The sequence below is a fragment of the Bos indicus x Bos taurus genome, unplaced genomic scaffold (genome assembly GCF_003369695.1).
Source record: "Bos indicus x Bos taurus breed Angus x Brahman F1 hybrid unplaced genomic scaffold, Bos_hybrid_MaternalHap_v2.0 tig00001989_arrow_arrow_obj, whole genome shotgun sequence".
Taxonomy (NCBI): Eukaryota; Metazoa; Chordata; class Mammalia; order Artiodactyla; family Bovidae; genus Bos; species Bos indicus x Bos taurus.
Genome location: NW_020867482.1, coordinates 19377 through 39220, shown reverse-complemented (window position 1 = coordinate 39220; position 19844 = coordinate 19377). Strand labels below are relative to the sequence as shown.

At 50.2% G+C, this 19844-nt stretch overlaps 1 protein-coding gene and 1 pseudogene across 1 annotated transcript; both read left to right on the top strand.

The window, feature by feature from the left end:
* Positions 1–2446: 2446 nt before the first annotated feature.
* Positions 2447–4971, top strand: LOC113888804 (annotated as a pseudogene).
* A 6783-nt stretch (positions 4972–11754) lies between these two features.
* On the top strand, positions 11755–18287 carry LOC113888803 (olfactory receptor 2S2-like). Its single transcript, XM_027535792.1, is given in 3 exon segments — positions 11755–12657; positions 15565–15634; positions 18025–18287. Coding segments are annotated over 3 exon segments (1236 nt in total).
* Positions 18288–19844: the final 1557 nt, after the last annotated feature.

The window sequence follows — 19844 nt, the reverse complement described above, 5'->3', positions numbered from 1 at the left end:
CCTGAGTCTGAGCTTTCTTTGTGCTCATGGTTCATCCCAGGCAGAGATTGCTCCCCAACCGCAGGGCTGCTGCTTCTCCCGTGATACGTCCAGGGCCCCTGCCTGGTCTCCACACACCTCCTCTGTCCAGCCTGTCCTCTGAAGCTCTGGCCACAGGTCCAAGGGCCTGCTCTACTGGTGTGTGTGTGTGTGTGTGTGTGTGTGTGTGTGTGTGTGTGTGAAGAGAACAAGAGAGTGCCTGCTACAATACACTCAAGCAAAGGATGTACATGCACACACATGAGCCTGATGTGGTGTATATACTCAGGTGAACATGTGCACTGCTGCCAGTCAGTGGTTGTGACACAGGTAGACAGGTGCATCTCTAGACACAGTCAAAAGTGAGCAAGACCTTCTATCTGGAATCCCAGGGCAAGGCCATTGCTCTCTTTGCTGCAGAAAGACCCCTCCGCCCCCGAGGCAGCACGCAAAGCTCGGGACCCCACGTCTGTGCATGTGAGGGCAGAGTCCACAGGGGCCCCAGCCTGGGCCTGACTGGGTGGTGGAGCGCCAGGGAGACCCAGAGAGAGTCCACATCAGGAAGGATTTTGTGATGCGTCGAGTGGCCTGACAGCAAAAAGAAAAGTGTGTCTAAGGGAGTAACCTTTCTGTCACTAGAGGCATGCCAACAGAAGCAGGATGAGGCTCAGCTAGGAACTGGAGAGGATTATTGTCATGGAATGGTTGAGGACTTCCTGGCCTGGAGGCCCATGTGTTCTCATTCCTTCCGCTAATGCCTAGCACCCTGTCTGGGGTGTGATAAGAACTCAGTCCCGTCTCGATTCTGAAAGGAATAAACATGGTAGGACTAACAGAAGGAAACTGTCTCCCGCAAGGGTGGCATGAGAGGACTGGTGCCCAACCCAGACCAGGCTTGGACAGTGTCCCACGGTTCCAAGAGCCCGAAACACGAGGGAAAGTTTAAGTCCTGCTCCTTAGCTGCTGAGAAGATTGGGAGTAGGGGGAGACACTTAGGAGAAAGATGTCCATCTAGGGTGATGAAAGAACAACCAATATTTGGGGTTTAACAGAAGCAAACATTTGCTGTGAGCTCAGTGCAGCTGTCATGCTGTTAGGAGAACAGGATTCTAGACTCATCTGCCAGGAACCTGCTGTGCAGCCTCAGTTTCCCTACCTGCACAGTGAGAGCTCCAGTGGATTAATCTCTCAGAGCTTATTGCAATTTGATGCCTAGGAGTTCATGAAGCCCAAGCAGCCCTGGCTCAGGTTAAGAGAAAATAGGAGGCAGGCTGAAAGGTCCATCAAACTTTCACTCAAAACACATCAGTAGTCAGTTCAGTTGCTCAGTCATGTGTCCAAAACTTTGCGATCCCATGAACTGCAGCATGCTAGGCTTTCCTGTCATCATCAATCCCAGTGCTTGCTCAAACTCGTGTCTTGAGTCAGTGGTGCCATCAACCATCTATCCTCTGTCTTCCCCTTCTCCTCCCGCCTTCAATCTTTCCCAGAATCAGGGTCTTTGCTAATTAGTCAGCTCTTTGCATCAGGTGGTCAAAGTATTGGTGCTTCAGTTTCAGCATCAGTCCTTCCAATGATATGGTGAAGATCAATTCTGAAGGTCAATCCACAGTAGCTGATTAAGCAGGACCTATGGGCTCACAGGTGGACCGAGCCCCTAATAGGCTCAGAGGCCAGGAGCCCCTTCCAATACAAAGCACGTGTGCTTCATGCATGGAGACCAGAGCTGACTGCAGAGGCAGTCAGAGTTTTGCAGGCTGAGAGATAAATGAGACGGGCATCTTCATCAGTGGGAAGTGTGATATAACTCAAGACTTCCTGAAAGCCAGGAGGACCCTCAGAGACCATCTAGCCCAGTGATTCTCAAAGTGTGGTCCCCTGACCAACAGAACAGCATCACTCAGACTGAATAAGATAGAAACTGTGTTTTTCACAAACTTTCCAGGTGATTCTCATGTAATCCTTACAGGTGCTTCTAAGTTGAGGACCTTCCATCCAGCTCATTGTTCCCGAAACTCTGCTACTAGAATACTCATTTGCAGAAGGTTAACAGGTGCTCTGTAAAAGGTGGATCTATGGTCAAATAAGTTTGGGGAACTGCTTACTCTCTGCAATCACTTGCAGAAAGTCACCAATCACAGTGGTGTGTTAATGACTCTGAGAAGTTCCGCAGTTAATTCTTTGCTTTTGATTAATCCAATGTTGTTTCAAATTGCTTTTTCAGATTGCCCACATTTTCCATTAACACTCTCTTAGAGAAATTCTGACCCACCTCATTCCTCATTTTTCCACGTGGATCTATTGAAAACTGGAAGAAGAAGTATTGGGACTACCCAAAGTCTCAGAGAGAAAAGTTGTGTGTTAGGGCTCAAAAGGCCCTAGCAATATTCTCACCCATAAACCCTGCACCCTCTTACCTGCCTCACAGCCATGCATCCCTCCAGAGCTCTGGATATGGAGCCAGTCAACAGCAACAGAGGTGTCTGAGTTCTTCCTGAAAGGATTTTTCAGGTTACCCTGCCCTGGAGCACCTGCTCTTTCCCTCTGTGCTCAGCCATGTACCTGGTGACCCTGCTGGGGAACACAGGCATTGTGCAGTCAGCGTGCTGGATGCCCGCCTGCACACACCCATGTACTTCTTCTGGGCAACCTCCTCCATCCTGGACATCTGCTAACACGTCCACTTTTGTGCCCCTGATGCTTGTCCACCTCCTGTCAGCCCAGAAGACCATCTCCTTTCTTGGCTGCGCACTCCAGATGTGTCTGAGTCTGTTTACAGGCTCCACAGAGTGTCTGCTGCTCGCCATCATGGCCTATGATCGCTACCTGGCCATCTGCCGGCTCCTTAGGTACCCCGTGCTGATGAGCCACAGGCTCTGCTGGTTGCTGGCCGGGGCTGCCTGGGTCCTTGGTCTCTGCAAGTCAGTGACTGAGACAGTCATCGCCATGAGGCTGCCCTTCTGCGGCCACCGTGTGGTCAGTCACTTCACCTGCGAGATCCTGGCAGTCCTGAAGCTGGCCTGTGGTGACACGTCCATCAGTGAGGTCTTCCTGCTGGTGGGTGCCATCTTGCTGCTGCCCGTGCCCCTGGCCTTCATCTGCCTGTCCTACACACTTATCCTGGCCACCACCCTGAGGGTACCCTCAGCTGCTGGGCGCCACAAAGCCTTCTCTACTTGCTCAGCACACCTGGCCGTGGTGATGCTTTCTATGGCACCGTCATCTTCATGTACATGAAACCCAAGAGCAAGGAGGCTCATATCTCTGACGAGGTCTTCACGGTCCTCTATGCTGTGGTCACACCCATGCTGAACCCCGTCATCTACAGCCTGAGGAACAAGGAGGTGAAGGAGGCTGCCAGGAAGGTGTGGGGCAGGGATACAGACCTCCAGGTGAGGGAGGCCGGGGGCTCCTGCAGGTTAGCAGCTCAGGTTTGCCTTCGCCTACAGAGAGGATGGGTAGGGCGCAGAGTTGGGGGTCTGGAATCTTCAACCCAGAAAGGCAGCACCACCTCCCACTGATCCTGCCACATATCCGAGCTCACAATTCCACCTTTGTTCCTTCCCCAGGCAGAGCTTTGGGCCCAGCTCTGAGCATCAGTCCCCGCATCTTCACACCAGCCTCCCTGCTGGCCTCAAGATTTCAGTCTTGTTCCAGCCAATCTATCCTCCAAGGGTCATCCAGAGGGATATTTCGGAAAAGTCTATTTGATCATGTGTCTGTCTTGGCTGAAATCCCTGAATGGCTCCCAGAGCTCTCAGGATGAAATGAAAGGGCTTCGCTGGGGTATTCCAGACCCCTGCAGCCTGGCCCTGCTGCTCATGACCAATCCCCTTCCCCGCCCTGTGTCACACAGACTCCCTCTTGTCAGCCCCACACACCAACCCGGCAGGAGCCTCGTGTGCCCAGCAATGCCTGACTCTGTGCCCTTCTTGGTTCTTCCCACAAGGCAGCTCCCACCTGACACACAGCTCCCTCTGTAAAAGGACTTCCTGATCCTCGAGGCCCTTCTTTTTATTTTTAAAATGAAATTCTCTAAGCTACACATGAGGTCCTTGTTGTTTTCCTATTTTATATAGAGTACTGTAAATCTGTTAATCCCCAACTCCTGATTTACCCCTCCCCCACCTCAAGGCCCATCTTGAATGACACCTCCTCCAGGAAGCCTCCCCACTCTGCACCTCTCACTGTGCTCCTCCTGCTTATTTCAGTGTTGCTCTAAGAGCCAGTAATACGGGATTTCACTCTGTCCCAAGGTCTGGCCCTGCCCAACCCCAAGCCCACACCGGTTTCTCAAATAAACAGAAAATACATCAATGTAGGGCAGAGCCTGGGGTCCTCCCCAAATCTGAGCAGAGCTGAGATGAAGTTCACAGATGACAGGCAGAGTCTAGCGCCTGGGGAGTTGACGGCAGAGGCAGTGCCGAGGCCCAGCCTCCACGATTTCCGGCCCAGCCCAGGTCCTGGGACGCTGGTCACCGGAACAGCGGAGGGTCTGGCTTCCTCTGTCACTTTAGCAGCAGCCGCTCCACTGCCTCCCTGCCGAGCGTCCAGGCTTCATGTGGCCTTGGGGAGACTCTGCTTCACCCATCTTCAACCCACCTACTAAGACCCTGCCATTTCCACCTCTTCCTGGAGCTCAGCCTCTTCCCAGGTTTGAACACACAGAGGAAACGGACTCAGGCTTGACAGCATCTCCATTCCCTGCCCCCTCTGGCCTCAGTGGTACCATCTTGTGTGATGGGAGAGCTCAGCCGCCGAGCAGCAGGCCAGCTCTCCTGCGCCCTGTAGGTAAGCACAGTGCTTGTCTGAGCCCTCAGGTACCCTCCAGTCCGTCTTCCTGCTTCCTCTGCTGGTCAGAACAGAGGCACAGAGGAGAGCAGCGCAGCCCGCAGCCCACAGCTGACCAAGCCCGGGCGAAGCTTCTGCAGAGATGTTCTGCTAGGCCTTTGATGCCATGACAGGAGTTTGGACTTTATGCTGTGGGGACGGGAGTTTACAATCACACTTCCTTTTAGCAAGGTCACTGATTAGACACCATACTTCACCCATGAAACTGCAAAGAATTTTTCTGACATATATCGCTAACTATAGTGCGGTGAAGCAGGTAATATCATACACAGCTGGTGAGGGTGTGAATAAATTTATATGAGCTTCCTGCCAAGTAAGTTGTGGGTATCAGTCAAGAGACTTGAAAACTTCACACCCTTTGACCGAACACCTCTACTTTTAGGAACTAGTCAGAGAAAATTATTACAGGTACAATGATTTGTCCATATATCTATCTATATGTTATTAGTCACAGAGGTATTTTTGGCAACAAAAAATTGTAAGACTCATAATGTTTAACTGGGGCAGAATGTGTAAATAAATTCTGGTGGCGCCCAATGATGGATTGTGACACAGCCATTGTAAATCTTATTTTTTGAAGAATAATTGATGAAGGGAAATGCTCACACTGTAATTAACATAAAAAAGGTAGAACAAGTAACTTTGTACTTAATATAATCTCAATTTTTTTAATGATACTTTCTTAAGGATATATGAATAAGTATGTATATAGAAATTCCTGGAAAATTAGGACAAAACATTAACTAACAAATGTTTCCTACAGGTGATGGAGTTACAGATTAATATTGCTTTCTGAATTATTCTTTCCAACCTTGTTCAATACTTCTAAAATGAACATAACTTAGAACTTAAAAGATAGTATTGTTTTTGAGAAATGGAAGATCACGTGGCTCCAGATAGAGCACAGAGGGGAAGCACCCATGCCTGAGGGAAGGAAGTGAGGAAGCATGGATGGGGCCTGAGCCAGGTGGACGGTCAGGCAGAGAGCGTGGAGCTGATGTCCTGGGGATATCGGACTGAAGGCAGAGGTGGCTGAGGAAGGAGGAGACTGTGGTTTGGTGCTTGAGCTTCTGAGGTTTTTGGATGGATATTGCATCACCCTGAGAGACGCCCTGAGAGATAAGGAAGAAAAGAGTAGGCTGGAAGTGGCGGGAGGGCTGGGGGGAGCTTGTCTGTGGGCATCCATGGTGGCAAGATTGTCCCGTTCCTCAGCAGTTAGAAAACAAGCGGTGACAGTCTTCCAGTGTTTTATTTCGACCTGTGTTCTTGACAAAAAGATATTCCCAGAGACATATCACAGTTTATTCAGAAAATGTGCAATTGCTGCCGCATTATTTAAGGCTGTTTTTAGTCCTAAGCTGTGTCAAGTTGTCATCGTTTCTTGTGAAGGAAAGAGAAAGGCACAGCAAGGGAAACATGAAAGGGGACCTGCAGAAACTCACACACCCAGCGCAATCACTGACTTCACATGCATCACAGGGGCCCAGGGCCTCACCCTGTACAGCAATTCCCTTTCCTTAACCTTCCCTGGTGGCTCAGTGGTCAAGAACCTGCCTGCCAGTGCAGGAGATACAGTTTCGATTCTTGGGTGGAAGATCCCCTGGAGAAGGGAATGGCAACTCCAGTATTTCTGTGTAGGAAAACCCATGGACAGAGTAGCCTGGTGCGCTACAGTCCACAGGGTCACAACACTCACAAGAAGAGTCAGACACAACTTAGCGACTAAACTATAACAACAACCTTTCATGAGCACAGGTTCCCACGGCACTCCTGCCAGGAGACATCCCACTTCATAGCCCCCAAGTTTCAGGTCCAAGGGGCAGGGCTGCAGTGAGACCCAGGCTGCAGTGAGACCCAGTCTTCAGATTCCTGTCCAGTGTCTCTCCTGTGCCCACCTCACCCAGCCAGGCCCTCCTGGGGCAGCACAGGGAACCTGGAGTCTCAGAAGCCACATTGTGCCACGTCTGCAAACTTGTGTCATTGCAGAGTCTGAACTTTAAATTGGGCAGGGAATACGAGTCCCGGAAGGCAGGGAGCAGGAGACATGCCTACATGGCAGGGGACCAGGAGGCTGAGCCTCGGGAGCTCGGGGCCTCGATCCTGGCCCACCCCAGCACAGTGTGTCTGCTGGTAATGAACTCAGCACTCCCTCCCCCTGCTCTCCCAAGCCTCAGATCACCTCACCCGGCAGCTGCTCCAACCACCTGCCTGCCCTAATGTCACTGGACAACAGGTAGGAGGCAAGGAAAATCCATCTAGCATGTTGACTATTCTGAAATCTTCTTTAATCATACAGAAACCAGAATACCTGCTTGGAGAAGGGAACAAAGTGATACTACAATACCACTACCACTTGCTGAATACTTACCCTGTGCAAACGTCCGTGCTAACGCCTTTCACTGAATCCTCAAATTCCCCCACAAGGAAATACTATTCTTATCCCTACAGGTAAGGAGGCTGAGACTGAGAAAGCCATTAGCAAGTGGCAGGTCTCAGACTTGGGCTTGGCGGTCTGTCTCCAAAACCCACACTCACCATCTCTGCTGTCAGTGTGGAGTGATGCGGGAATCCAGATGAGGGAACTTCTGGGTCATTCTAACAGCAGCTTCTCCTTGTGCTCCTCAACTTCCTTTAAATCATGTCTGAAGCTTAAAATAAGAATGAAATGGTTCAAACTAGATTTACCAGCCAATGAAACTGACATGATATTTATCTGGGTTGGAAGTTGCTAGAACGATGAAGGAATATTTCGGGGATGGTACAGATTGTAAGAAGCCACATATTGAATGATTCCATTTCACACAAGGAGAAACTCAATGAAGGTCATAGAGCAGAAGGGGAACAAGGGCAAGAATCAAACCTGGACCCCTCACTCCCAGTCTAGGGCTCCTTCCAGGGCATCACCTTGCTTCTCAGAAGGGCTACAAGTGGGGAGAGAATTAGACAGTGATTCTCTGTGAACCTGACTTTCCAGGACATGATGAAATGACAGACCTGTCAGACAGATGCTAGAGTGGTTTCCTGAGTCTACTGCAAAACACCATTGCACCAAAATGCTCTGCAGCATGTCTGGTCGTCCTCCTCTGGGCATTTGTAGGATTACACAGGGTAGCAAGCTGTGGACAGATGGGACACATGTCGCTTCTGGTTTGGACCAGTGACCTGCTGGTGTGAGATTCTCCTGTGTTCTTCCCCAGCTGTGAGAACTGGTGACATCCCAAAGGGAGGAGCCAGTGTCTCTGAGGATGACAACCTGGAACCGAGCCCCCTGAAAACCTGCAATGGATATGAAGGGTGAAAACTAAACCTCTGTCCTGCTAAGTCACTAAAATCCTGAGGTTGTGTGTTACTGCAGCAAGACTCTGCTCATCTTTTTTTTCCCACTGTAAGATCTTTTTGATTTTAAACTTTAAGCTTTTTATTTTGTATTGGGGGTATAGCCGACGAACAATATTGAGGTAGTTTCAGGTGAACAGGGAAGGGACCCAGTCATTCAGATACAAGGACCCATTCTCCTCCTCCCCCTCCCCACCATCCAGGCTGGCACATAACATTGAGTACAATTCCATGTGTTGTGCTATACGTCATTGTTAGTTATCCATTCTGAAAATAGCCAAAACTCAGCTCATCTTGATGGACCAAGAGAGCTACAGTTGCTGTCTGTGGTGCCAGCCTGAGCCCATGTTGCAGTCCAAGCTGGCAGTAACCTGGCAGCATGGTGTTTTCTACACAGAGTCTTATTTCTTTGGCGTGACAAGCCTACAGCTTCATGGGCTATTCCTGATTTCCGTGAATGTGTTCTGATCAGATGCTTCAATTGAAAGGAAACCCACCTCTCTCCTCATTTAGCTCTTGAGAGGGAGCAGTTGTTCTTGCATGGAGGAGATGGCACCGCCAAAGCTCTCGTCCTTGTGATCACATCCTGTGTGTGCACATAGGGGAAAGGAGAAGGAGGGTGATCTCAAGGTAGGAAATCGGGGATCAGGATTTTAGCAGAAGGAAAGCACTGGATCTTATACAGCAGCTCCTGTGTGGGGCGCTGCGGAGGTTGGGGGTAAATTGGACACAGCCCTGTGATTTCCGTGGCTCACAGTCTATTGTGTGAGAGAGAATGACACGCACAACAAACCGTGCTAATGACTGTGTGAGCATCACGGTGTCAGGATGGTCAGTGCTATGGAGACGTCTGAGAGGGCAGCCCCAGGGAGGAGGTGGGTGTGAGCTGAGCCTTGGAGGATGAGTACAGAGAGAAAGGTGCTCCAGCCTGAGGAAAGCAGCGGGAAAAGGAGGGGACAGGAGCCAGTGGGGTTTGTCCACCAATGGGGAGTGTGGTCTGCTGAGGTGGGGAGGCATGCTGAAGGTACAGGAGGTGAGGCGGGTTGAGGGGAGGCCAGAGCCTGATGACAAAGCCCTCCGATGTCCATGCCATTCCCACTTGGTCTCTCTGATGGAGACAAGTTTGGGGAGAGAAATGCAGAGTTAGATGGTTTCCTACCATTTACTTGCCTGGAAACAGCCCCACTCCTGTGTCCAGTGTCGGAATTGGAGGTTATCAGGACTCTTGGACATAGACAAAGGCCTTATACTTGAATCTGAAATGAAGCTGTGGACTTAATCCAGCCACATGAAGTCATAACCTGGGAAAGACCTGCCCTTTTAACTTCTGCTTTCCAGACATCAAGTTTTACTCTGTATTTACATTCCAGACTCAAAGAGAATCTAGATGTTTCTAAAGCCAAGTGAGAGGAGGGAATAGGATCAAGGTCACCAAGAGAAAGGGGATGCCTGCAAACACTGCGAGGGAAGAAGGCACATAAGCCTCTGCTGTGTCGCCAGCACTCAGTGCATAGTAGGTGCTCCATAATAATATCCTGGATGTGCGAATTAATAAGCCATCACACTCAGGCAGTTATTCACCTGTTTGCCAAACTTCAGCAAGAGAATCCCTACCTTCAAATGTTTGCATGGGTAAGATTTACGGTCAATGACTGATCCAGATTAATCACCTACCCCATATGATCCAGAAACTTCCTTCATAATATCACCCTGATTTAGGCTGGGCGAGGGAAAACCAGCACAAGCTCTGGGGAGAGAGGGAGTCCTGACAGATGCTGGAGGTCTTGTCTGGGAGAAGGAGAGCACAGATCCAGCAGGTGCCATGGTTGAAGGCTCACTCTCTGACCTGAAGCCTTGCCGCTAGGTGATTTACCAGTACTTTTTTATGTGAGTCGCATCTGGACTACACAGAATCCCCACTTTTCAAAAGGAAATTGAGGCTCACAGGCCAAGTGACTTGGTCAATATTGGAGAGCTATACTTAGTTATGAAGCTGTCATGCAGTGCTGGGTTTTTGAACTGACTATCTGTTGACTGACTGGCCTTGGAAGCATTCACAGTATGAGGTGCCTGGACAAAGTAGACAGAGTCTGCTCTCAGGAGTGACAGAGGAGCCAGGTGTGCAGCACAAGAACAGGGAGGATGGCCAAGTGCTGTGGGAGGAAGAAGGGAGCAGGCAACTGTGCAGGGGGCAGGTGGGAGACAAGGAGAGAGGAGCTGGGCTCTGAAGAGAACAAGAAGCATCCCCCTAGTGGGGAGGAGACGGAGGACAAGCCTTCAAAAGGGAACTTCTTGGGCAAAGGTATAGCTCTGGGGACAGACATGGTTTATTTAGGAGGAGTTAAGCTCACTGGCTGATTTGAACGATAGATGCAATTCTACAGGAAGAATGAGAGGGAGGGAACCATTGCTGAAGGACAGAGAGGACTCTAATGTTGTCATGGGGCACTGGCCTCACGTCCATCAAGGAGTGAAGAGATGGAGGGAGGGAAGTTCACTCTCAGCTCCTATTTATCCCTAAGAGCAGGGGATCACCTGGGCCACAAGACAGCTTTCCATCTGACACTTGACACTTGGCTCCCTCCAGACACTGGCATTTCCCAAGGGGCTGAGCCCACCTCAGAAGAGACATGGATGCTCCTGGGTAAAGACTGTGGCTGCTTCCCACCTTTCCTTTATAGAGCGGGTCAGTTACCTAGGACACCTCTGCCAGATTAGAACCTGAATTTCCCTCCTCTGTAATATTATTGTCAACATTATTTATTCTAAAAAGCTATAGGGAGGCCAAGAAGATACTCAACTGGCTTTTATGACCAGAGTTAAATGTTGTGACCAGTGGCTCTATTGGGATAAGTATGTTCTTGTATATTCTTTTAAAAATCAATGCATGGTCTCTGATCTTAAGGAGAGACACCTGAATAAGGCTTGTACATCCTATACAGTAGAAATGTTCAACCTTTATGCCCAAAGGAATGAGGTGACCATCATTCATCATCCACCTGCCTTCCCAAGCTCATCCCACTTAATTTGAGAAAGAGGAGCAGCACTTGTTATAATTGTGGCATCTTTTGTTCACTTAGTTTTCTTACTGATATAGCCCAGCACCTAAACACCCTGCACAGGGTAGGCACTGTCAAATCCTCAGTAAGTGAATGAATCTGAAATCCTATGGGCATCATTCAGCCATATGAAGTCATAACCTAGAAAACGTGCTTCCTCTTAATAACCAAGAACACTGCAGATTCAAAGAGCTCAAGAAACAACAATTTATTCTCTTGTCTCCCCTAGGTCAGCCTGGGGAGAAGAGAGAAGAGCTTAGGAGATTAGAATGGACCCAATCTCCTGTAAGTTACACCAGAACGACAAAACTGAGGGGGCTTGCTTACAGACCTGACGTCCACTCTCTCATTATACTGATGGTGAACCTGAGTTCCAGAGGCGGGGCTGACCCTCCCCAGGTCACACATCCATGTTGCTTGGCTCCCAGGCCCATTGGTGCTTAACCAACACCTTCATGGTGCAGATGGGAAAAGAGGGAGAACGAGACGGATGGAGAGTGAGACGAATGGGGTGAACCAGACGGTCGTGACAGAGTTTGTCCTGCCGGGGCTACACGACCACCACAACCTAGAGATGGTCCTGTTTGTGCTCTGCCTGGGCATCTACTCCATGAACGTGCTGGGGAACACCCTCCTCATCGGGCTGAACATGCTGGACCCTCGCCTGCACACCCCCATGTACTTCTTCCTCAGCAACCTCGCCCTCATGGACATCTCTGGCACATCCTCCTTCGTGCCTCTCATGCTGGTCAACTTCCTGGAAACCCAGAGCACCATCTCCTTCCCTGGCTGTGCCCTGCAGATGTACCTGACCCTGGCGCTGGGCACCACGGAGTGCTTGCTCTTGGCCATGATGGCGTGTGACGGGTATGTGGCCATCTGCCAGCCTCTTCCCTACTCAGAGCTCATGAGCTGGCACACGTGCATGTGGATGGCAACCCTGAGCTGGGGGGAAGGCTTTGCCAACTCCCTTCTCCATTCCATTCTCACCTGGAGCCTCCCCTTCTGTGGCCACAATATCATCAACCACTTCTTCTGTGAAATCTTGGCAGTGCTGAAACTAGCCTGTGGGGACATCTGTCTCAATGCACTGCTATTAACGGTGTCTTCAGCTGTTGTGACACTGCCCCCACTGCTGCTCATCTTCCTGTCCTAACGGTTCATTCTCACTGCCCTCCTGAGGGTGCCCTCTGCTGCCAGCTGGCACAAAGCCTTCTCTACCTGCTCTGCCCACCTCACAGTGGTGGTGATTTTCTATGGGACTACCTCCTTCATGTACTTCAAGCTCAAAGCCAAGGACCTCTACTTGGATAAGCTTCTTGCATTGTTCTATGGGGTCGTGACCCCCTCATTGAAACCCATCATCTACAGCCTAAGGAATGCAGAGGTGAAAGCTGCTGAGCGGAGATCTCCTCTCCAGGAAGATGGCCCGCTTTCCTGTTGTTCTCTAAGTCCATCAGGCAGGTGTGTGTGTGCTGAGTCACTTTAGTCCTGTCCAAATCTTTGGGAACCTATAGACTCTAGCCTTCCAGGCTTCTTTGTCCATGGCATTCTTCAAGCAAGAATACTCGAGTGGGTTGCGAGGTCCTCTTCCAGGGGATCTTCCCGACCCAGGTATCGAACCAAGGTCTCTTATGTCTCCTGTATTGGCAGGGGGATTTTTTTTACCACTAGCGCCACCTGGGGAACTAGTTATACTGTGGCCATGACTTCAAAATTGCAGAGGCTTAAAAATAAAAAGGTTCTTTTTCTTTTTTTTAATTTTTTTTCTTTCTTTTTTTTTCTCTCTGCTTAATTTTATTTTATTTTATTATTTTTTTAAATTTTATTTTATTTTTAAACTTTACAATATTGTATTAGTTTTGCCAATTATCGAAATGAATCCTCCACAGGTATACCTGTGTTCCCCATCCTGAACCCTCCTCCCTCCTCCCTCCCCATACACTCCCTCTGGGTCATCCCAGTGCACTTGCTCACTCTCCAAGTCCATCAGATTTTGGATGGGGGATCAACTTCATCTTTTTCATCCTGTGGGCCTCAAGATGATAAAGCATCTGCCTTATGCACACTGCTGGTCAAATGGCAAAAGAAGAAGAGAAGATGACAAAGCCTGTGTGGATTCTTTCAGCTCCCACTCAGAAATGACCTGGTGCTTCCACTTCTACCTCCTTGGCCAATCATTCAAGGCAAAGGCCAGAGCGGACACCAAGGGTTGGAGATGCACACCTACCCCACTTCTTGAAGGACGGGTAAGACTAAGGAATCCTGAAGAGCCTGGTGACAATGCCACTACCCTACCATCAACCCAGGAGCTACAAGAGATTTCTAGAGCTTCCATTCTCTGGCCAGCTGTGCCTCACTGGCTGCTTCCAGGTTAATCACCCCAGGGAGCCCTGGTTAGCTGGCTTGTGTGACTCTGGACTGGAGTATCCAGCTAGGTTTCCACCGGCCCTCCAAGAGTTTACTCTGCTCTCAGGTTCTGGGTTCAGGTTGAGCACGAGAGAATCTGGAAGAGATGGAAAGGCAGAAGCAAGGCCGCGCTGAGATGGTGGAGCCCTCACTTGCTGTCAGTGTAGCCCCTCGGGCTCCTGCCAGGCCACCTGCAGCTGCTGTGAGGCCTGAGCGAAGGGAGCTCCAATCAGAGAGTGCCAGGTCCTCCTGTGGGTCACCAGTGTCACTGAACCCAAGACAATGAGGGCCTGACATGGGTTCCACCGTGTCCTCTTGGGCGCTGGTCTGTCCCCACCTGCCCCATACCCACCGGAGCACAGCTTCAGACGCGACACCAAGCGCAGAGGCCGAGCATGGCACAGGCTTCTCCTGCAGCTCCCACAAATGACAGCTCTGTTCTCCACAACAAAGCCTTAATCACTCACACTGGTCCTGCTAGTTTGGCCAGATCCTGGCTGATTCACCACCTAAGAACCTATGGTGCCTCCTTCTTACCACAGAAGGAAGACCACATTCTTCAGCTGAGTCCTTGGGCCCCCAGAAAACAGCCCCCGCTTTGTGAGCCTGATGTTCTATCCACGCTGCACACCACCAACCCCTCTCCACATTGTCAGTACTCCCCACATCTCTGTATGTTGTTCATGCTGTTCCCTGGGGAGATCTGGAACTTTTTTTTCAAGCCACCTTAGACACCATCACTTGAACACAGCCTTTCCTAGCTTTTTAAAGGGGCTCTCTCCTTTGTGTCCCACCACACTTTGTTGGCAGTTTGTTTGCTATGTAAACCTTTCTGACTGATGTTGAGGCTGAAACTCCAATATTTTGGCCACCTGATGCAAAGAACTGACTCATTGGGAAAGATGCTGATGCTGGGAAAGGTTGGAGGCAGGAGGAGAAGGGGAAGACAGAGGATGAGATGGTTGGATGGCATCACCAATGAATGGACATGAGTTTGAGTGAACTCCAGGAGTTGGTGATGGACAGGGAGGCCTGGCGTGCTGCGATTCATGGGCTCGCAAAGAGTCAGACACGACTGAGCGACTGAACTGAACTGAGGGCCAGAAGAAATTTGAGTGGAAATGCAGTGTGGCTGTTAATGGGGACAGAGTTTCCCTTAAAGGTGAAACTGCCTATCAATTGTTCATTCAGTCACCCCAATGTCTTTAAATGTATTCACCAAGAGTGGCCTATACATTGACTTAATTGTGCATCCATCCATCCATTCATTTATTGATCCTGTACACGTTCATGGCCCACACTGAGGACTGACGTGTGAGGGTGGATTCCTGGCCCTGAGCCACCTCCCCCAACTTTTGTACACCAATTAAGATCTCTAAGTAGACTCTGTGTAATTGGGTCTTTGGGACATCATCCCTGAAGTACCCCAAAGTTTCTAAGCTGGGTGAATTTCCCCTTCTGCCTCTAAATTGCCTTGGGGATGGTGCGTTCCCCTGGTGCAGGGAGCTTTGAAAGGTCCCTGCTCCCCAGGAGGCTGTCAGTCAGCATGGGGCTGGGAGCTGATCGGGCGGGCAGTCCCTGGTTGCTGACAATGAACCACTGGGCACCCTGCTCAGCCTTTAGCCCACCAGAATCTCCTAGTTCTACCAAACCTGACACACTGCAGAGAATGCGCTGCATTCTAAGTGCTTGGTCTACTTCTCCCAAATTCTAAGAGCTCCACTTCACTGTATCATATTGCAAACACTTCACTAAACTCTACGACAGCCTAGGTGTGTCTTCTTAGTTTGGAAAGCTCCAGTAATGTGAAACTCCGGGTCCTGTCCACTGAGGTTCCCTGGCTAGAGGAGGCTCAGACCTGCTTCTTGGACCTGTTTTCTCCTGATTACAGCCAGTGAAGGTTCCTGGTCTCAGAAACATCTTCCAGGAAACAAGGCACATGGATCTGGAAGAGGCTGAAGGTAAGTAAAAAAATGGTGACATGGGGCAGAGGAAAGGGCTGGGATCAGGAGCCCCAGGGAACTCCTGCAGCCCTGGTTTCCCCTCTAACTCACTGTGCAGCACTGGGCAAGCCCCTTCCTTCTTTAAGTTTCATTTCTCCCATACATACCAAGGGGTGGTCTTGCTGATCTGCAAGCTCCCTCCCAGTTCAGACAGGTGTCATCCAGGCTAGGAACCACTCGGATTGAGCAGCCAGCTGCTCACTCCCAATGTGTCTTAGCCTCAGGAAGTGGCAATGGGACAGGAAGAAGTTGGCTGTGGCCAGGCTGGGGGCTTCAGCTTGGCCTTCAGAATCTGGGTGAGGAGGGGAGTGGGAGACCTCCCTGTGGGCTGGTGGGGCTAAGCAACAGGCTGGAAGCCGGTGAGAAAGCTGAGCACCATCCTCCAGGTGCACACACATGGCCGTGATGCATACAGAACAGAGGACTCAGGTGGGCTAGGAGAGGATAAAGGGAGGCTCCCCAGGGGAAGTGGCACTTGAACTGGTTTTCACATAGCATTTGGCCAGAAGATACTGCCGGGGACCAGCCCCGGCTGATCCAGGGTATTCGAAGGAGAGACGGCGTAGGCGAAGATCAGGAAACAATTGCTTAATTAAATGTTAATTAAGGATATAAAGAGTAATAGAATGAGGATAGCTCAGTAAAATTCAGTGAAGAAAAGAGGCTGAAATAAGGATAGCTCAGTGAGGAAATTCAGTGGAGAAAAGAGGCTGAATAATTCAGCCAGAAGGTAAGAGAAAGAACGACATGGTGAGACCAAGTTTCGGTGAACAAGGCCCGCACTTTATTTTTCAAAGTAGTTTTTATACCTTAAGTTATGCACAGAGGATAATGGGGGAAGGGGTAGAGTCTTGCAGCAAACCAGGCTTTCTTCCTGCAAACTTATCATATGCAAAAGCTTAGGTGATTTGCATCATCTTCTGGCCCAGAGGCCTGTTAACATTTTAAGACCTTTTCTTCAGAAAACTTATTTTTCTCTAAAGGTGATTGGTCAGGAGCCACCCTCCAAAAGCATTAGATAAAGTTGCATTCCTACAGCGCAAAGGTGTGGTGGGCTACAACTAGAAAAAGAATTAACTCAAGGGTCTCAGGTTACAAACATTAAAGCTACTATTTACACCAATTATATTAACCAATACACTGCCAGGGACACAGCAGGTAAGGGATATGGAAACTTAGCAGCAAACATTGGCCCAACAAGTGAAAATCCCTTCACCAATACAATTTCTAATCAATCTTTTAACTACTCAAAAGAATCTGTGTTTAGACAGTTTAGAACATCTCCTGCCTCTCACAGTTGGGAGGCTCTGAACAATCACATGAGGCCGGAAAAACCTATTCAGGCAGGCTAGAGGATTTCCAAAGGAGTTTGTAGGTTAAACACTGTCACACCCAGGAATTATTAACTGGAGCTGTAAGCTAACTCTTTTTTCAGAGAGGTAGTGGGGGACAGCCCCCCGTAAAGTCAGAGGTGTAGGTGAAAGCACAAAGCAGAAAGTAGGCAGACTCTGGTTTTGGGGGTATATGCTCGAGAATTTCCAGGGGGACTCCTGAAGCTCGATCCCGCCTTTGCGTATGCCGAGCCTCCTTCCTCATGACCTTTGTCATGGGCGGAGTTCCTCACGCTGGCTACCGGCAGTGATAGAATTCCAGTTGAGCTATTCCAGATCCTGAAAAGTGCTGCACTCAATATGCAATATGCACTCAATATGCAATATGCCGGCTCCCGGCAAGATACGCTGAAAGACACTGTGGGCTCTGCAAACGAAGCTCCCTGGCCCAGCTCTGGGAAGCAGAGTCCCACAGCCTGCAGCCACATCGCTCCTCCTGGCTCTTCTTGGCACCCAGTCCAGGAGAGAGGGCTGAGCGGCTCAGATTCTCAGGTTCTCAGCACTCAGGCCAGAATGCAGATGAAGCACTGAGCAGGTCTGCTCACCATGTCAGGGGTCTGAGCTTTCTTTGTGCTCATGGTTCATCCCAGGCAGAGATTGCTCCCCAAGCGCAGGGCTGCTGCTTCTCTTGTGATATGCCCAGGGCCCCTGCCTGGTCTCCACGCACCTTCTGTGTCCTGCCTGGTCCTCTGAAGCTCTGGCCACAGGTCCAAGGGTCTGCTCTACTGGTTGTGTGTGTGTGTGTGTGTGTGTGTGCATGTGTGTGTGTGAAAGAGAACAAGAGAGTGCCTGCGGCACATACACTCAAGCAAAGGACTGTACATGCACACATGAGCCTGATGTGGTGTGTATACTCACAGGTGAATGTGTGCACCTGGCTGCCAGTCAAGTGTTTGTGCACACAGGCAGGTAGGTGCCTGTGTGGTGGCCTGTGTGGGCGTATGTATCTTCTGACAGGCGTGTCTGCAGCCATTGACTGCAGACAGTTGCCAATGACTTTCGGGGATAAATTCTGTGGTCCGTTGAACTACGCAAAAGAAGGAGGCCATGGCCTGACCCAGCCACTGGGGCTGCAGCACAGTGCCCACCACCTCTGTGCCTCCCCAACCCTGGCACGCCGCTGCTGCCACTGCTACTCCGTCCAGGGTGCCTCTCCAGGAAGCCAGCCTGGAGTTTCTCTGCTGAGACTTGAAGGGAGCTCCCAGCTCACGCTCTGCTGACCCAGCAATGTACATACAAACAGTCAAAGCGAGGGAAGACCTTCTATCTGAGATCCCAGGGCAAGGCCAGTGCTCTCTTTGCTGCAGAAATGCCCCTCCGCCTCCGAGGCAGCGCGCAAAGCTCGGGACCCCACGTCTGTGCATGTGAGGGCAGAGTCCACAGGGACCCCAGCCTGGGCCTGACTGGGTGCTGGAGGCCCAGGGAGACCCAGAGAGAGTCCACATCAGGAAGGATTTTGTGACGCGTCGAGTGGCCTGACAGCAAAAAGAAAAGTGTGTCTAAGGGAGTAACCTTCCCGTCACTAGAGGCATGCCAACAGAAGCAGGATGAGGCTCAGCTAGGAACTGGAGAGGATTTTTATCAGGGAATGGTTGAGGCTTCCTGGCCTGGAGGCACATGTGTTCTCATTCCTTCCCCTAATGCCTAGCACCCTGTCTGGGGTGTGATAAGATCTCAATTCCTTCTCGATTCTGAAAGCAATAAACATGGTAGGACTAACAGAAGGAAATTGTCTCCCGCAAGGGTGGCATTGAGAGGACTGGTGCCCAACCCAGACCAGGCTTGAACAGTGTGTCCCACGGGTTCCAAGAGCCCGAAACACGAGGGAAAGTTTAAGTCCTGCTCCTTAGCTGGTGAGAAGATTGGGAGTAGGGGGAGACACTTAGGAGAAAGATGTCCATCTAGGGTGATGAAAGGACAACCAATATTTGGGGTTTAACAGAAGCAAACATCTGCTGTGAGCTCAGTGCAGCTTTCATGCTGTTAGGAGAACAGGATTCTAGACTCATCTTGCCAGGAACCTGCTGTGCAGCCTCAGTTTCCCTACCTGTACAGTGGGAGCTCCAGTGGATTAATCTCTCAGAGCTTATTGCAATTTGATGCCTAGGAGTTCATGAAGCCCAAGGAGCCCTGGCAAAGGTTAAGAGAAAATAAGAGGCAGGCTGAAAGGCCCATCAAAGTTTCACTCAAAAACATATCAGTAGTCAGTTCAGTTGCTCAGACGTGTCCAAATCTTTGTGACCCCATGAACTGCAGCATGCTAGGCTTCCCTGTCCATCATCAATCCCAGTGCTTGCTCAAACTCGTGTCTCTTGAGTCAGTGGTGCCATCCAACCATCTCATCCTCTGTCTTCCCTGTCTCCTCCCGCCTTCAATCTTTCCCAGAATCAGGGTCTTTGCTAATTAGTCAGCTCTTTCCATCAGGTGGTCAAAGTATTGGTGCTTCAGTTTCAGCATCAGTCCTTCCAATGAATATGGTAAAGATCAATTCTGAAGGTCAATCCGCAGTAGCTGATGAAGCAGGACCTATGGGCTCACAGGTGGACGAGCCCCTAATAGGCTCAGAGGCCAGGAGCCCCTCCAATACAAAGCACGTGTGCTTCATGCATGGAGACCAGAGCTGACTGCAGAGGCAAGTCAGAGTTTTGCAGGCTGAGAGATAAATGAGACAGGCGTCTCCATCCATGGGAAGAGTATGATACAACTCGACTTCCTGAAAGCCAGGAGGACCCTCAGAGACCATCTAGCCCAGTGATTCTCAAAGTGTGGTCCCCTGA